At 38.2% G+C, this 20464-nt stretch overlaps 1 protein-coding gene and 1 pseudogene across 2 annotated transcripts in view; both read right to left on the bottom strand.

Moving 5' to 3' along the window:
- IPMK (inositol polyphosphate multikinase) overlaps positions 1-20464 on the bottom strand; it is a 67613-nt gene that overhangs the window by 17914 nt on the left and 29235 nt on the right. For both annotated transcript variants that reach the window (XM_009009910.4, XM_002756350.5), the window contains exons 3-4: positions 20262-20358; positions 9216-9388 (exon numbers count right to left, since the gene is read on the bottom strand). In XM_009009910.4, coding sequence (XP_009008158.1) covers positions 9216-9388; positions 20262-20358 — 270 coding nt within the window. The remainder of the gene's footprint in view (positions 1-9215; positions 9389-20261; positions 20359-20464) is intronic.
- On the bottom strand, positions 5417-6256 carry LOC118146337 (translationally-controlled tumor protein-like; annotated as a pseudogene).

Genomic DNA, 20464 nt, shown 5'->3' with positions numbered 1-20464 from the left:
TGGCACCACTTTTACTGCATCCCAGAGGTTTTGGTAAGTTGTGTCACTAATAGTGTTCAGTTTAAAGAATTTTTACATTTCCATCTTGTTCATGCAAAAATCATTCAAGAGCAGATTATTTAATTTCCATGTATTTGTATGGTTTTGAGGGTTCCTTTTGGAGTTAATTTCTAGTTTTATTCTGCTGTGGTCTCAGAAGATACTTGTTATGATTTTGATTTTCTTGAATGCATTGAGACTTGTTTTGTGGCCTATCATATGGCCTATCTTGGAGAACATTCCATGTGCTGATAAACAAAATGTTGTTTCTGCAGTTGTTGGGTAAAATGTTCTGTAAATATCTGTTAAAGTCCATTTGTTCTAGGGCATAATTTAAGTTCAAGTTCATTGTTTCTTAGTTGACTTTCTGTCTTGATAACCTGTCGAGTGCTGTCAGTGGAGTACTGAAGTGCCCCAATATTATTGTGTGTTGTTATCTCATAGGTCTAGTTATAATTATTTCATGAATTTAGGAGCTCCAGTGTTAGGTGCATAGGTATTTAGGATTGTGATGAACTTTTTGCAATGAATTTCCCAGGAGATCTTTGAGCTTCTTGTATTTGGATGTCTAGATCTCTAATACAGCCAGAGAAGTTTTCCTCAATTATTCCCTCAGATAAGTTTTCCAAACTTTTAAATTTCTCTTCTTCAAAAAGACCAATTATTCTTAGGTTTGGTCATTTAACATAATCCCAAATTTCTTGAAGGCTCTGTTCCATTAAAAAAAAATTTTTTTCTTTGTCTTTGTCTTTGATTGGGTTAATTCCAGATCCTTGTCTTTGAGCTCTGAAATTCCTACTTCTGCTTGTTCTAGTCTATCACTGAAATTTTCCACTGCATTTTGTATTTCCCTAAGAGTGTCCTTCATTTCCAGAAGCTGTGATTGTTTTTTCTTTACAATATCTATATCTCTGGAAAATTTCTCAGCCATATCCTGTATTGTTCTTTTTTTGAGATGGAGTCTCACTCTATTGCCCAGGCTGCAGTGCTGTCTTAGCTCACTGTAACCTCCACTTTCCAGGTTAAGGTGATTCTCCTGTCTCAGCTTCCTGAGTAGCTGGAACCATAGGCATGTGCTACCACGCCTGGCTAATTTTTCGTAGAATGGGGCTTCACCACGTTGGCCAGGCCAGTCTTGGAACTCCTGATTTCAAGTGATGTGCCTGCCTTGGCCTCCCAAAATGCTGGGGTTACAGGCATGAGCCACTATGCCTGGCCTATTTTGTTTTGTTTTTGAGATGGAGTCCTGCTCTGTTGTCCAGGCTGGAGTGCAGTGGCACAATCTCAGCTCACTGAAACCTCTGCCTCACGGGTTCAAGTGATTCTCCTGCCTCAGCCTCCCGAATAGCTGGGACTACAGACATGTGTCACCAAGCCCAGCTAATTTTTGTATTTTTAGTAGAGATGGGGTTTCACCATGTTGGTCAGGCTGGTCTTGAACTCCCAATCTCAGGTGATCAACCCACCTTGGCCTTCCAAAGTGTTGGGATTACAGGCGTGAGCCACACGCCCAGCCCTGTTTTTTAAATTTAAGTTGCAATTATCAGCCTTCTGAATTCTTTATATGGCAACTGATTTCTTCTCAGTTTGGATCCATTCCTAGGGAACTACTGTGATCTTTTGGGGGTGTTATAGAACCTTGTTTTTGTCATATTACCAGAATTTTCTAATTCCTTCTCATTTGAGTAGACTGTTTCTTCAAATTGTTCATGAATATATTTTTGATTGGACTGGTTTTTTTAAGTTTACATTTTTTTCTCTCTTTCTCTTAAGGATCAGACTTTAATGTTTATTTTAGCCTAAATTGATTCTTGGTACTCATAGGGGTAAAGACTGTATGAATCCTTAAAGAGAGTCTTTTGTGTGCTGGCTTTCCCCAATGCTGGCTGTAGTAGCTATAATCTTGGTGTGTGGGTGAGTTCACTGTCTCCTATAGAGTTGGAATGGCAGGGATCTCTTGAAGTTTACCTCACTCTCTCGTGGTGCACATTTTATTTATTTAATTTTTTCCTGGCATTTTATTTCCTAAGTTGATGATTCTGGCTTCAAAGAAGGTATCTCTGGGAAGGCTCAAGTTGTGGCTAAGGCAGGTGAGAAGTAATTCCCAATGGTAGGTCAAGGTCCCAGCCTTCATGAGGGTAACTGTGTGTGTATCTATTTGGGGAGCTCTCAATTAGATGTGTTGAGGATTTATCAGAGTGAAGAGTGGGAGCCACCTCAGCTCCAGTGCCAAGTTAGCAGGAAAGCTATTTACCTCATAGCCTCACTCCTTTCCTAGCATTTCAGCTATTCAAATTAGACAGGCAACTCTTTTCATCTATAGAAATATTGGTATTCCAAATAGGGAGTGATTGTGACTCTGCCTCTTGTGCAGGCCTGAGGGGTGCTCCTCCTGTCCTCACCCTGGATTATTCCAGAAGGGCTGTCTATAGGTGCATCCATGCTGCATTCCTGTAGGGGAAGACCCAGCTACATCTGCAGTGGAGTGCTGCGGGGAACAAGGACTTCTTCTCCGAGGTCCTTCATGATCACAGTGGCTGCCTGTCTGTTGCAGTGTATGTGCAGACTTTCCTGGCTGCACCCAGCACAGCAATTGTGTCTCCATTGTGAGAAACTACCCACCAGTGGAAAGTTCTGGAACTCAAGGCCTGCTATTTAGATTATTTTGTCCCACAGAGTGATACTTTGATGTGGTGCTCTCCCCATTCTCCTAGCAATGGGGCTTCCTGAGAGCCAGACTGCAGTGATTGTTACTGTTCTTCTGGGTCTAGCCACTCAGCAGGGCTACCAGGCTCCGGGTTTGTGCTGGGGAATGTCTGCAAAGAGTCCTGTGATGCGATCAGTCTTCAGGTATCCTAGTCATGGATAACAGCATCTGCTCTGGTAGATATGGCAAGGGAGTGATGTAGACTCTGTGAGAATCCTTCGTTGTAGGTAGGTTTAGTGTGCTGGCTTTCTCAAATTCTGGGTTATGCTAGCAGTGAAGTTGTCACATGGACAAACTGAGGATCACTGGTTGCCAGGTGTTCCAGGTAGTAGTTTTAGCTGTTTTCTCCTTCCTAGGAGCAGTTATTCTGTCATAAGTTGCCATAATGGCCTGAGTTGGTTGGCCTCCAGCCAGGGGGGCGTGCTTTCAAGAGAGCACCACTTTCAGTATTAGCAGTAAGATCTGAGCTTGCCCTAAGTTGGCAAGGGGGAACTATTCTGGTTTCTCACATAATGGGCATTGCCATAAAGCTCCCAAGAGTTTATGTCTTACCAGGGCAGGCAGGAAAAAACCATCAGATGGGGGCAGGGGTAGGCAGGTCTGAGCTCAGCCTCTCCTTGGGTGGGGCATGCTGCAGCCACTGTGGCGGATAGGGAGGGGTTCTCAAGCCAATGGGGTTGTATTCCAGCGGGATGTATTGCTGCCTTTGCTGTGCTGTGTAGTTTGCCAGAGAAGTGGGGAATAGCCAGTAGTGAAAGGCCTCACCTAGCTCCCACGCGGTTGGTGAGGCCAATGGTGCTCCTGCAGTGCACACTAACAGGACCAAGTTTAGATGCAGGCAGCCTGTATGTGGAACTCAGACCTGCCCAGAGCCATAAGCTTCCCCACTGAGAAAGCAAGCACAGCTTTCAGGGCACACCGCTCCTTGTCTACCAACAATTGTGGTCATTCCTGTGCTCCTATCTGTAGCAGCTCCCATTTGCCCCTGGATTCTGCTCAAGGAAGTTCATGCCCACTTGAAATTATCACAAAATTCAGTTGCAGGCTTCTTTCACCCTGTGACTCCTCCCTAATTCTGCTGGCTGCCTTCCCCAAGAGCTCATGTGAGATATATTCAGGGATGACTTCCCTGGGCTTGCACTGGAGACTGGAAGTATTTAAAAGGCTGTTCCTGATGTTGCTTCTACTTTTACATTTCACGTGGCTCCCTAAATCCATTCCACCTCTAGGTAAGGTTAAATCCTTCTACTGTGATCTGGATTCTCAGATTCACCCAGGAGATATGTGTTCAGAGGCAGGTTTTTCCCCTCTCACACTTTGGGAACTCAGTTTTTCACCTGACTCAGAATTTGCAGTGATCCTTTCAAAAGATCTGTGAATTCCTTTGGTTTTTCCTGGTACTTTCCTGTTGTGGTTTTTGGAACAACAGTTCACAGTGTAAATCTCCACACACTGTTCTGTCTGTCCAAGTGGGAGATGCACATTAGCTCTGCCTCCCATCTACCATCTTCCTCCCATCCAACAGAAGAATTTTTAGATAGGTAATGTCATGATTAGATATATATTCTACAATGTTTAGAGAAAGGATTGTAAAATAACAAAATTGAACTTGAAAGACTAGAGTCTGGAGAGGGATAATTGTGATAATGGGACTCAAGAAGTTTAGGAATCAAGATCAATAGGATTGATGGATGGCTGACAGGTGACAGTGATTACCCGGTTTTTTGTTGTTGTTGTTTCTTGAGACAGCATCTTGCTCTGTCACCCAGGCTGGAGTATAGTGGCATAATCTCAGCTCACTGCAACCTCGACCTCCTGGGTTCAAGTGATTCTCCTGGCACAGTCTCTCAAGTAGCTGGGACTACAGGCGTGTGCAACCACGTCCATGAGCCACCATGTCTCGCTGACTACCCAGTTTCTACTGTGTAAAACTGGATATATGGTGATGCCATTTACTGGACAGGGAATAATAGAGATTTGTTTTTAGGCTGGGCATGGTGGCTCACGCCTGCAATCCCAGCACTGCTTGGGATTGCCCCAGATCACTTGAGCCCAGGAATTTGAGACCAGCCTGGGAAACACAGTGAGACCTCATCTGTACTAAAAATTAAAAAAAAAAAAAAATCAGCCAAGTTTAGAGGCACATGCGTGTAGTCCCAGCTACTCGGGAGGCTGAGGCAGAAAGATCCCTTGAGCCTAGGGGTCGAGGCTGCAAAGAGCCTGATCTTACCATTGCACTCCAGCCTAGGTCTCAAAAAAAAAAAAAAGATATGTGTTTTCATTGTTGTGGTTGTTGGTTTATAAAAGGGATGACGAGTGTGTCAGTTTTGTGGGTTTTTTCCCCCAACTGAATTAGTCTCTTTTTATTCTCTTAGTAATCTCTTCCAGCGTCAACTACTTCCACTGTAGGTGATAAAAGGTATAAGGCTCCACTTCAGATATTGGCACTGCCAAGAGCATGGTCTTTTCCCTTTACTGCAACTCAGAATTAAAACTTTTGTTTCTTATTTTTTATCTTCCAGTTCCAGCAGTAGTTTACACTGTAGATGTTATCTAATGATAGTCTTACTCTTTCTGGTAGTGGCTTACTACCAGGCTCTAACTTCTCCAGGAACATTACAGGATGGATTTAGTTTAAATATGGATTAAAATAAAGGGTATTCTCTCAAATGAGTTTAAATGCATTTTATTTTTAGAAAACCTACATGACACACTTTTCTTATAAACAATGAATCCACTCCATGCATCCATAGTCAAAATAAATGAAGAGCTCAAGATGACATCAGTCCTATTTGTCTGAAGTCCTGGTATTGTGTGGATGACAAGCAGCAGCTAGTTATGATGACAAGTGATAGATTCAAAGTAACTGCCAAATTTGTTAACATTTTTTCCATTTCTGAACCACCCTTAAAGAAAGTCATTTATGGGGTCACATTATCCCCATGGTAGTCCAATAGAGCAACCATGCCATCTGGATTCATGTTTTTACCAATAAAGAACTAGTAGTTTTTGCAATTAGCAAGGATGTGCTGGATTTGCTCTATAGCTTCTGTCACAAAAGGTTTTACTCTGTCTGGTCTCTGTTCTTCAAGTTTGCCTTTGATTGTTTTCAGGTAATCCTTGATATAGTTCTTGCAGGCATTTTTAGTGAAGCTGGTTTCTTGCAAGTGATGGTTCGTGACAATACCAACAACAGTGATTACTGTGCTTTTGGTACCTTTGCCCTCAGGACCTTCAGCAGAGGCATTTCCATCAATTAGCAAGTCATCAGTGTCACCCTCTGTCCTACTGACCATATTCCCCTTCACCGCCAGGCACAGCCCATCTGCAATCTCCCAAATCTTGTAAATGTAGAATAACATCTGTCTCATCACAGCTGATGAGATGCTTGTAAACAATCAAGATGGCAGCTGAAGGGAGACAGAGGACAGCGGTGCTACCTTAGCAGGAACTGGGAGCTCTGGGCAAGGGTGGTGGAGCCAGAGCACTCCAGGAAAGGCGAGCCATGGAAAAAACTGTCAGTTTTTTATGTATTAAGTTCAAGATGTCTTTAAGCACTTAAAATATTTAGGTACAGTGTCCAGTAAATTGTTAGATGCGCATATCAGGAGATCAAAGAAAAAGCAGAGCCTGCTGATAAACATTTATGAGTTATGAGTGTAACTAACACTGAACTAATGAGAACAGGGAGCTCTGCTTAGGAAGAAATAGAAAAGAAAGATAGACATTAAAATGGAACCAAGAGGAATACTTCCACATTTAAAGAATAAATAAAAATGGGCTGGCAAAAATTGCAAAATGGCCTTAGGCAGAAACCAGGAGACAGGTGGGTGTCATAGATTCAAAGAATGTTTCAAGGAGGACTTGGTCAGCACTGAAAGCTACTTTTCAAAGTAAAGTAAGATAAGGAAAAATGCCATTTGGAATTAGTGGCATGGTGGTGCTTAGTGAAGAGCTAATCCATTAGCATGATGGGGCAGAAGCCAGATTAGAATGAGCTGAATACTGAATGGGAAGTAAGGAAATAGAAATAAGGAGTCTGACTGTAAAGCGGAGACAAGTTAAATCTGCAGCTGGAAAGCAAAGCAGGTTAGAGGTGGGGTTTTCATGTTTTGTTTTTTAAAAACCTTTACAGTGATTTGAAGGTATTTAAAGCAAAAAAGATAAAAGCCAGTAAAGAGAGACAGAAGTTGAAGATATAAGAAAGATAAGAGAAAATCAATAGTATAAGGCTCTTGAAGAGGTAAGAAGGAATGTGATTCAGAGGGAGTACAGAGCAGCTGTCCTTAGGAGGACGGAAAATTCTTCAATGTGACAGGAAAGAATGAGAAAATAAAAGCAATTGCAGGTAACGTATGTGCATCTGTTAGCAGGAAATTAAGGGAAATCTTGTCTGATGGTTTTAATCTTTTCTAAAGTAGAAAGCAGTTACCCGCTAAGTCAGAAAAAAAGTGGGAGAGTGAAAGATCTGAGAACAGCAGAGGTTTAAATAGTTAACCAGTCAGATTTCCGTGGGATGTTTATTTCTTATTTGTTTTAGCTTTATTCCATTACCGTTTTTTCTTTTTCTATACACTCACATTTAATTAAAGCTTTCTAAAATGAAATAACTTCTTGAACAATTTCTCTGGTTTTATATAAAACCTAAATATCAAATTCAATTTTGCTATTACCATCACATTGACAATTTATCTATTATGCTTCCTATTAGCACTTCTGTTAAAACTCAAAAAGAAAGATCCATATATCATTTACAAGAATTTCATAACTACCAATTATGCTTACATATAGGTAAACAAGCATTTGGTATATCCACAAATTTTACCTTCATGCATCTAGAAGACACAGCATTTGTTTAGAGGACTTTACACCACATTACTTTTTTTTTTTGAGACAGAGTCTCATTCTTGTCACCCAGGCTGGAGTGCAATGGCATGATCTTGGCTCACTGCAACCTCTGCCTCCCCGGCTCAAGCGATTCTCAGCCTCCCAAGTAGCTGGGATTACAGGCCTGTACCACCAGGCCTGGCTAATTTTTGTATTTTTAATAGAGACAAGGTTTACCATGTTGGCCAGGCTGGTCTCAAACTCCTGACCTCAGGTGATCCGCCTGCCTCAGCCTCCCAAAGCACTGGGATTACAGGTATGAGCCACTCTACCTGGCCACCACATTACTTTTTGACTTGTTTTTTCAAAATGGCCTCAACAATTCTCCTCACCCTGTGCACACTGCTATTCATACTGTGACTTTGCTTTTCCTACCATCGGGAATAGAATCTGTTTCCTCACCCTATAAATCTGGGCTAGCCCTGTGCTAGATTTTGCCCAACAGAATTCCATAGAAGTGACAGCAAATAACTTCTTAACCTAGAATTTAAGACCCCTTATAGCTCCTACTCTCACCTTCTTGGAATGTGGTACTTCAAAATAAAAAAGCCCAAGCTAGCCTTCTGACAGATAAGACCACAAAGAAAAAGCTCCAGCCAACAGTACCAACTTCCTGACACAAGAACAATTTTTCTTTTTATATACGACCCAAAAAAATGAGGGTGAGTCATTTTAGACCATCAATACCAAGCTGAACCATCAGATGATTGCAGAAGGAACTCTAGGTGAGATCACCAAAAGAAGTGCACACTTCAGCCTAGCTCAAATTACAAATTCACAGAATTGGGAGAAAATAAAACAACTGCTTTAACCCAAAAAGTCTGAAACAATTACCTATTTTTGGGGGAGACGTGAGGCAGTTTGTTTTTCTGAGACAGGGTCTCACTTTGTCACCCAGGCTGGAGTGCAGTGGCATGATCACGGCTTACTTCAGTCTTGACCTCCTGAGCTCAAGTGATCCTCCAACCTCAGCCTCCTGAGTAGCTCAGACTACGGGCACATGCTACCATACCCAGCTAGTTTTGTATTTTTGTAGAGACGGGTTTTGCCATGTTGCCCAGCTGGTCTCAAACTCCTGGGCTCAAGCAGTCCACCCAACTTGGCCTCCCAAAGTGCTGAGATTATAGGCTTGAGCCACTGTGCCCAGCCACACAATTACCTAATTTTAAATTTCTTTTCTATTTTGAAAATGTAGAAAAATTACTGAATAAACTAAGCAGTTTTCTCATGGGAAAATCATAAACGATATCACATTTACTTTTAATATCTACTTTGCACCTAAACTTAAGGCTTCTTTAAAACAAAATTACCAGAATTATAGTCTTAAGATTCAGCCATCCATCCATTTATTTTTTAATTACCCACTATGTTCCAGAACCAGAGAAACTGACCATATATCAGTGAACAAATAAATATTTTAAAAATCCTTGCCCTCTCAGAGTGTACACATTGGGGAGTTACAGACAACTCAATTCTAAAATACATTATTTTCTGATATGTTAGTACTACAGTGACATCCATAATTTTAAAGAGAAGAACATGTATAGAAAAATGTGCATATTACACTAATAAGCACTCTTACCCTCATGCCAAGCACCAAGAACCCAATCTCTTCCATTAATGGGTACTTGCTGACCTGTTGCTGAATCTTCTCAGATGAAGCAAAAGGATCATAGCTTTTTTGCCCTATCTTTACATCCATTATACAGGGCTTATTAAATTTATGGGTCACATCTTCCAGTTTTAAGTATAAATCTGTTATTAAAGAAAAATACTAATTAGTAATGGGCAAACATATTACTACTCAAGTACATGTCAGGGAAAAAGAAAATAAGAAAATCAGAGAAAAAAGTTAAAATGAATCTAGAGTCAATAATTATTCTTACTCTACCTAAAAAAAAAACAACCAACAAATTTATATCAAGTATTAAACACCACAGAAATTCTTGCAGGAGGTGAATTACATAAATTCAACTATAAGCAAAAGATGGCAGATACAAGGCTTCCAACAATACATAAAAGGCAATGGGATCATTCCAAAGCTCTTCCAGAATGCATTCCCCTTGTAAATGCAATTTATGCCATATGTCTCAGCAGATCTTAGTATTTTAATAATTTTAAAACATCTATTCATTTAAACTTAGGAATAAATCTTTCCCACAGAGTAATACAACAGAAGTACAGATTAAGAAAGGGCAAACTAATCCAAATGATAATCATCATCAAACATACATTCTATTCTTACTAATTTCAAAAGAAAAATAAAAAAAATAAGTATCTTGCCTTTTTATTTTTTTTGTGACAGGGTCTTGCTGTGTTGCCTGGACTAGAGTGCAGTGGCCAATCTAAGCTCACTGCAACCTCCTCCTCCCAGGATCAAGCAATTCTTGTGCCTCAGGCTCCTGAGTAACTGGGATCACAGGCCATAGCCTGGCTGATTTTTATATTTTTAGTAGAGATGGTGTTTTACCATGTTGGCCAGCCTGATCTCAAACTCCTGGCCTCATGTGATCTGCCCACCTCAGCTTCCCAAAGGGCTGAGATTAGAGGTGTGAGTGACCATGCCCAGCCCATCTTGCTTCTTTTTAGAACACAGGCATTCCCCAAAAGTTGGTCTGTAAATCATGTTGACATCCTGCATACATCTTTCCACAGAAAAATTAAATAGAGATTCAAATATGGTATTATAAAAGCCCCAGTTATCATACATAGCTGACCTGTTTATAGTTTTAGCTTGAAAGCAAGCGTCCAGGTCCTTTGAGGGAAGCAGTAAGGAAAGAAATTCTTCCTCCTTTCCTAGGTTAAAGAATTGTCTCAAAGTTCTGAATGAGATCATGAATCATTTTTTAGTTAGGAATGTAATAAGAAGTATTTCTCCTCAGAGACAGAAAAGATTACTATCAACCAACATGACAAATAAAGTTAGAGAAGGTGTGTATTTTCTCTGAATTAAATAAATGGGTAGCAGGGGTAAGAGAAGCCTTACTCTCTGATGTTCTTTCATTATTCCTGTCCCACCAAGACTAGCATAGTTATTAAATTATAATAAAGAAATTTGTGCTCAAACAAAAGTGAGAACCCAGTTAGGGTTTGAAAAAGTTTTAAGCCCCTTAGATTTAAAAGGTATAAATCTTCTCCTTCAAGGATAAGAGTTACTTTTTACCCCTTAGTCAAAGATGATGAGAGCAAGGTTATAACTCTGTAGAACTAGGTGAAGTTAAGCCCAGATAGGACAAAAAAGTTACTGCAGTCCAAGGGAGCAGCACTGACACACCCCAGGAACCCTCCACACCTAAAAGGAAGGTTCTCCCAGACAGACACCTTCAGGATAAGAGAAAACAAAAGATCTTGACACAGACATGAAACTGTTGTCTGTGAAAGCTAATGAGACAAGTGGAAAAATATCTTGATGAAGGAGCTGGAACACACCCAAGCTTCTGCGTCTAAAAGATAACCACGAATGGTATGAAAGAAGAAAGCAGCACAGGATAGTTACCTTCAGATTTTCTCCTCCCATCTCCAACCATCTTAAGTAAAAAAGAAGAAAACAGATCCAGCCCCTCTCTAGGGCTACATAATAATTTCAGTAAAAAGACTTGAATTTCAAATATCAGAAAAAAACTAATTAGATTGTAATATATAGTACAGTAGATTCTTGGCATTCATAAATTTATTATCATTAATTTAGACTCAACATATTCCACAAATCTTACTGAAGTAAAGTTGTATACGGGAGTATAAAGATAGTGAGAGAACCTAGCTAACTGTCACAGCATTTATACCTCAGTGTAGGGTTAGTATCTTCTACCTGTCAATTTGGTACTGATTAAAAACAAACAACAAACTGTTTCTTTATGATACGACAAAGATGACAGAAGCTAGGGTAGCAAATCTGAAATAAAATCACCTATCTCTGCCTTTTGCAATCTGAAATAAAATCACCTATCTCTGCCTTTTGCAATCTGAAATAAAATCACCTATCTCTGCCTTTTTCTCTTTGAAAGGAGAAAAATACAAATGCAAACTCTATATATAGTGGAAATACAATATGTCTTTGCTGAATAAATGAGTATTTGCCCTTCCAATTCCTACAGTCCAATGGAACTTCAGACTTGGCCTTTCCTCACCCTATAACAAATTGAGGCATCCCTTCAGTAAATAGGGACAAGTATAATGAGTTTTATTTGATGTTTAGTTAGACTAGCCAAATGTGTTTTTCTTTACTTTACTTTCAGGTTCTTGTTATGTTTCATATGTTTGGAATTACCAAATAGCTGCTAAATTATTTCTTATTAGCCTTCAGAAATAAAACCATAAGTTAAGCCTACTGAAGACTGGCTTGGTGTTTTCTTTCCATTCTCTAATCTCAAATTTTTTTAAGTGAAAATAAGAATTTGAGATTCTCATTTATATCTTTCCCTCTGAGTCAAAAAGTAAACATCAAAACCTGCTTAGAGATGCAGAATTCTTAAGAAAGAATGTGATACCATGTATCTCACAACTTAACTGCACGTGCTTTTGAAAAAGGTAAATAGAGAAATAGGACATAAAGTCTTATTTTAAAAGTCTTACTTTACTTACTTATTTAGTCTTACTTTACTAAGCATTGTTGTCTGGGTTGGTCTCTGTCTTACAAACGCTGAGTTGCAATGTAATGTATTTATTATGTATCATAGACAAAGAAGATTATTCCCCTCATGGCCTAAAGACCCAGTGTTTTCTTGTTTTTTTATCCTTTTAGACAAAGAAGTTTTAAAAACACTTGACTAGAACAGATGGGATGTCACTGTGTCATCAGTGTGTCTGCCCAGCTCAAGAACTATCCTCAGACCTACAGAAGTGGTCCCTTTGCCAGCACCATCATACTTTGGGAATCCAGCCCATGGGCCACAGTCACTAGGGCAGGAGCAAATACCTGATACAAGCTTGGCCAGTCTTGCCAATTTGGAACTGGAACACAGAGAAAACCTGTTGCTGACCTCTGTGGGTGACTGGTACTATATAACATGCAAGTCCCTTGGTAGGGAAGGGAGAGACATTGATAGCAAGAAAGGTAAAGCAGAGAAGAGGAAGGGTTAAGAAAATATGCGGAGAGAGATCTCCCTGGGCTAGGGTTCAGATTCTGATTCCAGTCCCATCTTAGGTTCAAATGCATGACCCCTGGTTTTCATAAGACACCCTCATATCTTTATAAGAACTTATCCTTTTTGTTTAATCAAGTTCAAGTTTATTTCTGTAACTTGTGCCCAAAGAATCTTAACTGAGATGATACAGTTTAAAGCAATTGCTTTGGAAGAAGGAAAGGTATGCTCAAATCTCAACTCTATCATTTGCTAGTCTGTGACCTCAGGATCAGTTTTCAAAACCTCAATTGTATGTAAAATGGAGATAATTATAGACTCTACCAGCAGGGATATTAAGAAGACTAAATGACATGATGTACAGTAAAGCACTCAGCATAGTGTCAGTCCTGTCCTATAAATGAAGGTTACATATTCCCACATCCTCTCCAAAATAAATTCCATAGATTCCATATGTAATTACTGTCAAGGCACATAAGTGAAGAAAACAGATAAAAATTCTGCCTTCATAGAGGTGCTTTTGAAGAGTTGAAATAGCATTACATTTAGCATAATGGCTGCTACATATTTAGAACTCACTGAATATTTATTAATTTTACCTGTAAGTGTATATAAATATTAAACAAGCAAGTCACTGATAAATATTAAAACCTCCTAACTATGTTAGGTCACCAATGAGTCCAGGTCTAACTTCAATATTCAGTATAAGTAAAAATATAAGATGATTCCCAGGAGTCTGTTCTCTCCCTTCCAGACGAGACAGGCATAATAAACACAAAATAAAAAGATGCAGTCATAACTCAATTATGCACTTGATAATGGATATTCTCCAACCCTCAGGCTAGTATCAAGCCTTAGTCTTTAGTTCAATATTAAAAAGAATACCTGTATATAATAAACCTACTTATTACATATTGATTTCATCTCAAGTTAAAGTAACTCTCTTTTGCATGTGTCATGACTGCAAAACACACTCAAATCTGACCACTAACCTCCAAGTAGGCCCTTAAAGTTGCTCAACTATCTTTCTCTATTTCCCAAATCTCCTCATTTTTCCATCCTCTGAGACTACTATTTCATCATTCCTTCCCCCTCTCATCCATAAGCTCAGCTTGCCTATTTTTTTTAATTCTCAAGAAACGTCACAAATTAGTCAAGGTTACAGATGGTAAAGGTTACTGCAGTAAATATGAGAGCTGGGTTTTCTCCGATTCAATATTAACATTAAAAAGATGATGGCAAATAGAAAATTTGTTCTAAGACTCATCCAAAATAATCTAATAAACTAAAAATAAGATAGATTTTTGTTGTTGTTATTGTTGTTTTTGTTTGAGACAGGTCTCAATCTGTCACCCAGGCTGGAGGATAGTGGTACAATCATAGCTCACTGCAGCCTCAAACTCCTGCTAAAGTGATCCTCCCACTGCAGCCTCCTGAGTAGCTGGTACTACAGGTGCATGCCACCACACCCAGCTAATTTTTCTTTCCTTTTTTCTTTTTTTTTTTTTTTTTGAGAGGGTCTCACTCTGTCACTCAGGCTGGAGTGCAGTGGCGCAATCTCAGCTCACTGCAACTTCCACATCCTGGGTTCCAGCGATTCTCCTGCCTCAGCCTCCTGAGTAACTGGAACTACAGGAGCCCGCTAACATGACTGGCTAATTTTTATATTTTAGTAGAGACAGGGTTTTTACCATATTGGCCAGTCTGGTCTCGAACTCCTGACCTTGGGTGATCCACCTTCCTCAGCCTCCCAAAGTGCTGAGATTACAGGCAATAGCCACCACACCTGGCCTAATTTTTAAAATTTGTTGTAGATATAGAGTCTTGCTATGTTGCCTAGGCTGACCTTAAACTCCTCCTTAATCAATCCTCCTATCTTAGCCTCCCAAACGGCTAAGATTACAGGTGAGAGCCACTGCGCCAAGATAGATATGCTCTATCTAGAATGGTTTAAGTTCACTCTGTTCAAAGTCAAGAATATAGACTATATTAATATGTTTGGAAAATACCTTGTAAAATAATTACTGAGTATTTCATATGATGTAGTTTATAGGTAAAGGCAGAATATTAGAATAGAGCTTATTTTTGCATATATATACATAGACGTGTGTATCATAAAGACAGATAGCATAATTAACTAGATTTACTTTTATAATTCTGGAAACTCTATTTAGGACTCTTATGAAGCCAGTCCTGCAGAAGTCTAAGGACTGGCACTTGTAAACCCCAGATTTAAGAGACAGTCTGTCAAGCTTAGTGCTAGTACTTGTATAATAAATAAAAGGATATCTACTCTTTCATAAATATGTGGAGTTCATTTCAAAAGGTAACAATGTTTAGAAATATAGTTATGTTTAAGAGGTTATGGTCGATAACCTATTATTTATTAATTTATAGAAAGTATATAAAGAATTTCTATAGTCCTTTAATTTTTTTTGAGGTAAAGACCATGAAAATACTATCTGTTAAGAAATACAACACATCCTGCTGTTTTAAGCAGACTAAATAAGATCTCTCTGTGGCTTTACCAAGGATATTGTTTTCATGCTCAAAATATGTGTATATTTCATGATGCTGATGACAGTATATGATTACATTAGATTAAGTGAAGTAACTCAGGAATGGAAAACCAAACATCATATGTTCTCATTCATAAGTGGGAGCTAAGCTATGAGGATGCAAAGGCATAAGAATAATACAACGGACTTTGGGGATTCTGAGGATAGGGCAGAAGGCAGGTGAGGGATAAAAGACTACACATTGGGTACACTACTCAGGTGATGGGTATGCCAAAATATCAGAAATCACCACTAAAGAACTTATTCATGTAAACAAACACCACCTGTTTCTCAAAAACCTATTGAAATTTTTTAAAAAATGGCTGGGTGTGGTGGCTCACACCTGTAATCCCAGTACTTTGGAAGGCCAAGGCAGGTGGATCATGAGGTCAAGAGTTCAAGACCAGCCTGGTCAACATGGTGAAACCCCATCTCTACTAAAAATATAAAACTTAGCTGGGTGTGGTGACGTGTGCCTGTAATCCCAGCTACTCGGTAAGCTGTGGCAGAAGAATCCCTTGAACCCAGGAGGCGGAGGTTGGAGTGAGCCAAGATTGTACCACTGAACTCCAGCCTGGGCGAGAGTCTCAAAAAAAATAATAAAATTTTTAAAAAAAATTAAGATTACATAAGGTGACTATGAATGAAGAAAATTTTTCTATTTTGTTAAATATATATAATTAAATATAATTAATCTTAAACATAAATTAAATATACATATTGTCTAATAATACATTAGGTATTAAAAAAGTTCCTTTAGCTAATTTTCTATAGTTAGTCTTGATGCCCTAAGAAAAAGAGGTAAAAAGTGCCTGACAGAAAAGTCTCGAAAAGTCTACAGATAAATAAATAGTAAAGATGAAATAACTAGTTCCTTTAAAGGGAAGGAAACAGGGAGGGCATTTAGGGAATTGAAGGAGTACTTACTGATATCCCCTTAATCAATATTGTTGATTTCATAAATTATGAAAATATGGGTTTCAAGTTTCATTAAGTTTTTCCTTACCCTCTCTGGAAAATCTACCAGGTATTAGCTACCATCTTGATTTCTAAACCTCACAAAAAAGAAGGAAAGACCAGATGAAGAACGACTGCTCAATTATGAAGCCAACTGGAAAAACAGATGACATGGTTTGGCTCTGTGCTCCCACCCAAATCTCAGCTCCAATTGCAATTCCCATGTGCTGAGGGAGGAACCTGGTTGGGGGGTGATTGGATTATATGGGTGTTTTCCCCCACATTGTTTTCATGATAGTGAGGGAGTTCTCATGAGATATGATGGTTTTAAAAGTGGCAGTTTCCCCTGCACTTTCTCTCTCCTGCCACCATGTAAGATGTGCCTTGCTTCCCCTTCACCTTCCACCATGATTATAGGTTTCCTGAGGCCTCCTCTGCCATGCAGAACTGTGAGGTGACTAAACTTCTTTTCTTTATAAATTATCCAGTCTCAGGAAATATCTTTAAAGCAGTATGAAAAATAGACTAAGAGAAGAGACAAGACCTTTCTTTTCTGTATCAATCTTCAGCTATTTCTAAGAACAACACAAGTTGAAAGCAGAAAGAATAATAAGTAGAGACCTGAGGCCCCAGATTTGGGGTAAAGGAAGAGGGATGTAACAGACATGTATGTCAGCTTGTTTCAGTTCACGCTTCCTGCAACATGACTAGTAGCTAGATCCAGAAAACTGCCAATCAATCAGGCTAGAGATTACATTTTGAAAACTCAATTTTTTTCAAACCTACTTGATGTTATACTTTTCTGTCCCTCCAAATAATTATACCCAAAGGTTTTGGATGCTACATGTATAGCCTTTTATGTGTTTATACACAGGTACAAATGCTATTTATTATATATAACTAGCCTGAAATGTTCAAAGCTAATTGCCAACAAATGTTATATATTTCACATTCCACTGTTCATGTTCTAAAATTAGATAATTGTGGTAATCATACAATTCTGTGAATATACTAGAAGCCACTGAGTTGTATGCTTTAAATGGGTGAGTTTTATGGTATGTGAATTATACCTCAATAAAACTACCATTACAAAATTAAAAGAAAAAAACCTCATTGGTCAGAACATTCTTATTCTTCAAATTATTATTATGTAATAATTTGTTGAACAAGTTGGCTTTCAGCATTTTACTACTTCGGATTATTAAAAACAATATCAGCTTTATAAAACTCCACTCTGAACACATAAGAAAAGACACCCAAACAACAACAAAACCAACAGGAAATAATGTCATTAGTTTAAGACCACATAAAACACAGTCATGCAAACTGTAGTATTCTACTAAAATTTAAGAAAATATGTTTTGGCCAGGCACGGTGGCTCACGCCTATAATCCCAGCACTTTGGGAGGCCGAGGCGGGTGGATCACGAGGTCAAGAGATCAAGACCACCCTGGTCAACAAAGTGAAACCCCGTCTCTACTAAAAATACAAAAATTAGCTGGGCATGGTGCTGCGCGCCTGTAGTCCCAGCTACTCGGGAGGCTGAGGCAGGAGAATTGCTTGAATCCAGAAGGTGGAGGTTGCGATGAGCCGAGATTGTGCCATTGCACTCCAGCCTGGGTAACAACAGCAAAACTCCGACTCAAAAACAAAAAAAAAACAAAAAGAAAATATGTTTTCATGATCCTGTGAGCTAAACATGTACATAAGTTTGCCATCTTATATTTCTTTCATTTACAATCAAAAGGATAAAAACAGAAAGATGATTATATGAAACTGCTAGTAATATCAACTTGTCCAACTTCTTCCAAAGCTAACAAAGTAGGAAATAAGTAGAAAAACCCTTGAGGCAATTGTTGGTACTACTGGACCACTCTGTTATCACATATAACTATATTCCTTGTCCTTTTTTAACCTTCAGTTTATATTTTCTCCTCTCTTCACTCAGCTTCCTTACTTCATCCTCTCATCTTAGTAGCACCAATATCTCCATTTATTTTCAAATGAGAGAATTAGAGTTTATACAATATTTTCACATAAGATAACATGCATCTTTGCAACTCTGTGGTATTACTTTCTATTTGTAGAAAAGGTGGAGCTCAAAAAAGTTACTGAGTTAGCCAAGTTCACAAAACTTGTAAATAACCAAGATGGAGGCCAAATATTTTAACTTCAAAGTTACTGCTCCTTCTATATTAGCATAGCTGAACTTCAAGATTATATAGTATTAAAGGCCAAAAAGATTGATTACTAGCAATCCTCTGATTATTTAAATCATATGCTAGTAGTCCTAAACTAAAAATGTTATCTTTAATTAAAATATTTCTTCTCTTGTCCAAATTCTTTCTGTATACTCTATTCATAGTAATTATGCTGTGTTTGCTAGTTATCTACTCTTTCCAAACAATCTTTTAAACTAAGCATTTAATTATCTAGATTTTTAATCAAACACCATCCTCAGCAACCTTTGTTAATTTTTCGGCATCACTTTGCGGAAGAATAATGATTTACTCTAAATTAAACAGCAATCAGAAGCAATGTTCATTGGAATCTAGATACTGTAACTTCTCCTTTCCTTTGTCTCATTTCTAGCATTCCTGAAAACTTCCACTTACCAGAAAGGGGGAATGAAAAAGAAGACATTAAATGGAAAGGTCTACGAAGAAAAGGAGTTTCTACAGGCATGTGTGAGAGATTATATAGAGAATAAGGACCAAATTTGGGGCAATCATAATGACTTGTGAAGTAATTTAAGCAAAATATTTATCTGAATCATAGACAAATATGTATCTGTGTGTGTATGCGTGTATGTGTGTGTGTAGAAATATATATAAATATAAATATATATTTGAATATATATATTTTTATATATAAATATATATAATTTTATTCATATATATGAACAGGTCTTTTTATTCATCTATATATATTAAATATATATATATTTTATTCATATATATATATATGAATAAAAAGACCTGTAAGCCCACCAAAAGAAGGAAGGAATTAAGGGAGGGAGGAAGGAAAAAAGATAGTTGATGGAGCTTCGGCTCACTTTCTTTTTTTCCATACAGTTAAAGTACAGGGGACTCCTAAATAAAAGGGAACCATCAATTTACTATTAGCTAGCTGAGGAGACTCACAGAGAGATACCAGGGTTCCCTATTAGTGAAACCTGGCACACGAAGTCAGTAAGTCATAGGAAGACAAGAACTGACAAAAGGAATAGGCAGAGACAGACTGGAATCCCCTTCTCTTTCTGTCCTCAAAGTGTGCTTCAAGAACTATCCACAACAGAAACACCCATGGCTTTTATTTAACAAGCATATCACTATACTCCAACATACACCTGTATAAAAAAAAATGTCTGGGAGTTGGGCTTATACATTTGCATTTTAACAAGACCACAGGTTATTTTTAAACATTGAAGTTTGAGGCTGTTTCTCCTCAATTCACCTTTGTCAATGGTTACTCAGTTAAGCTGCTTATTTAATTAAATTGTGTATGCTCTGGTAAAGGCCTTCTGGGGGCAAATACTGCTTCAAGTATTAGTTAATCTTAAAAAGAGAAATTCTGCACCCTTATTTAGGTCATTTTATTCTCTATGAACTTACCAGTGTTTTTCAAAGGACTAATTTAAAGCCTAGAGGTGAGGGATGAAGGAATAGGTTAAGAGGCAGGGAGGAAGTCATGCAGAGACAGTATTTTTCTTGATTTTTAAAACATTACTCAAAATGAGAAAAGAAACTGCACAATAAATTAGGACAGAACATCTACAAATTAAGAGAGCATTAAGTATATAAACTTCCATTCAACTATAAGAGATTGACCATTTACTTGTATATGCCATTTTAAAAATGGTTATGAAAACAAAAGTATTAATAAGTTTTATTTAGTGAAAGAAAGATTAGAAAGCAAAACATACATATTTTGTGTTTTTGTAATACATACTAGGTCAAATTTTAATTTCATATAAGGCTTTTAAAGAAGCTATGCTCATGAGTTAAAAGATAATTTTTATGAAAAGATTACCATTTGGTGCAGTGGGAGGTGACCAGATGCCATAATATTGTGGTAAATATTTTCGTAGCTCTAGGAGAACACCATCAGTACAGTCAGCAGCATAAACCTGAAACAGAGAAATATAACATTGCTAGGTTCCTATAATGCTTTGTAACTGCCCTGCACATTTCTCAGATAAAATATATTATGTTGAATCATAATTCATCTGGTTT

This window comes from Callithrix jacchus, chromosome 12 (assembly GCF_049354715.1).
Source record: "Callithrix jacchus isolate 240 chromosome 12, calJac240_pri, whole genome shotgun sequence".
Lineage (NCBI taxonomy): Eukaryota > Metazoa > Chordata > Mammalia > Primates > Cebidae > Callithrix > Callithrix jacchus.
The sequence above is the reverse complement of the archived record's forward strand: the minus strand, read 5'-3'. Positions and strand labels throughout refer to the sequence as shown.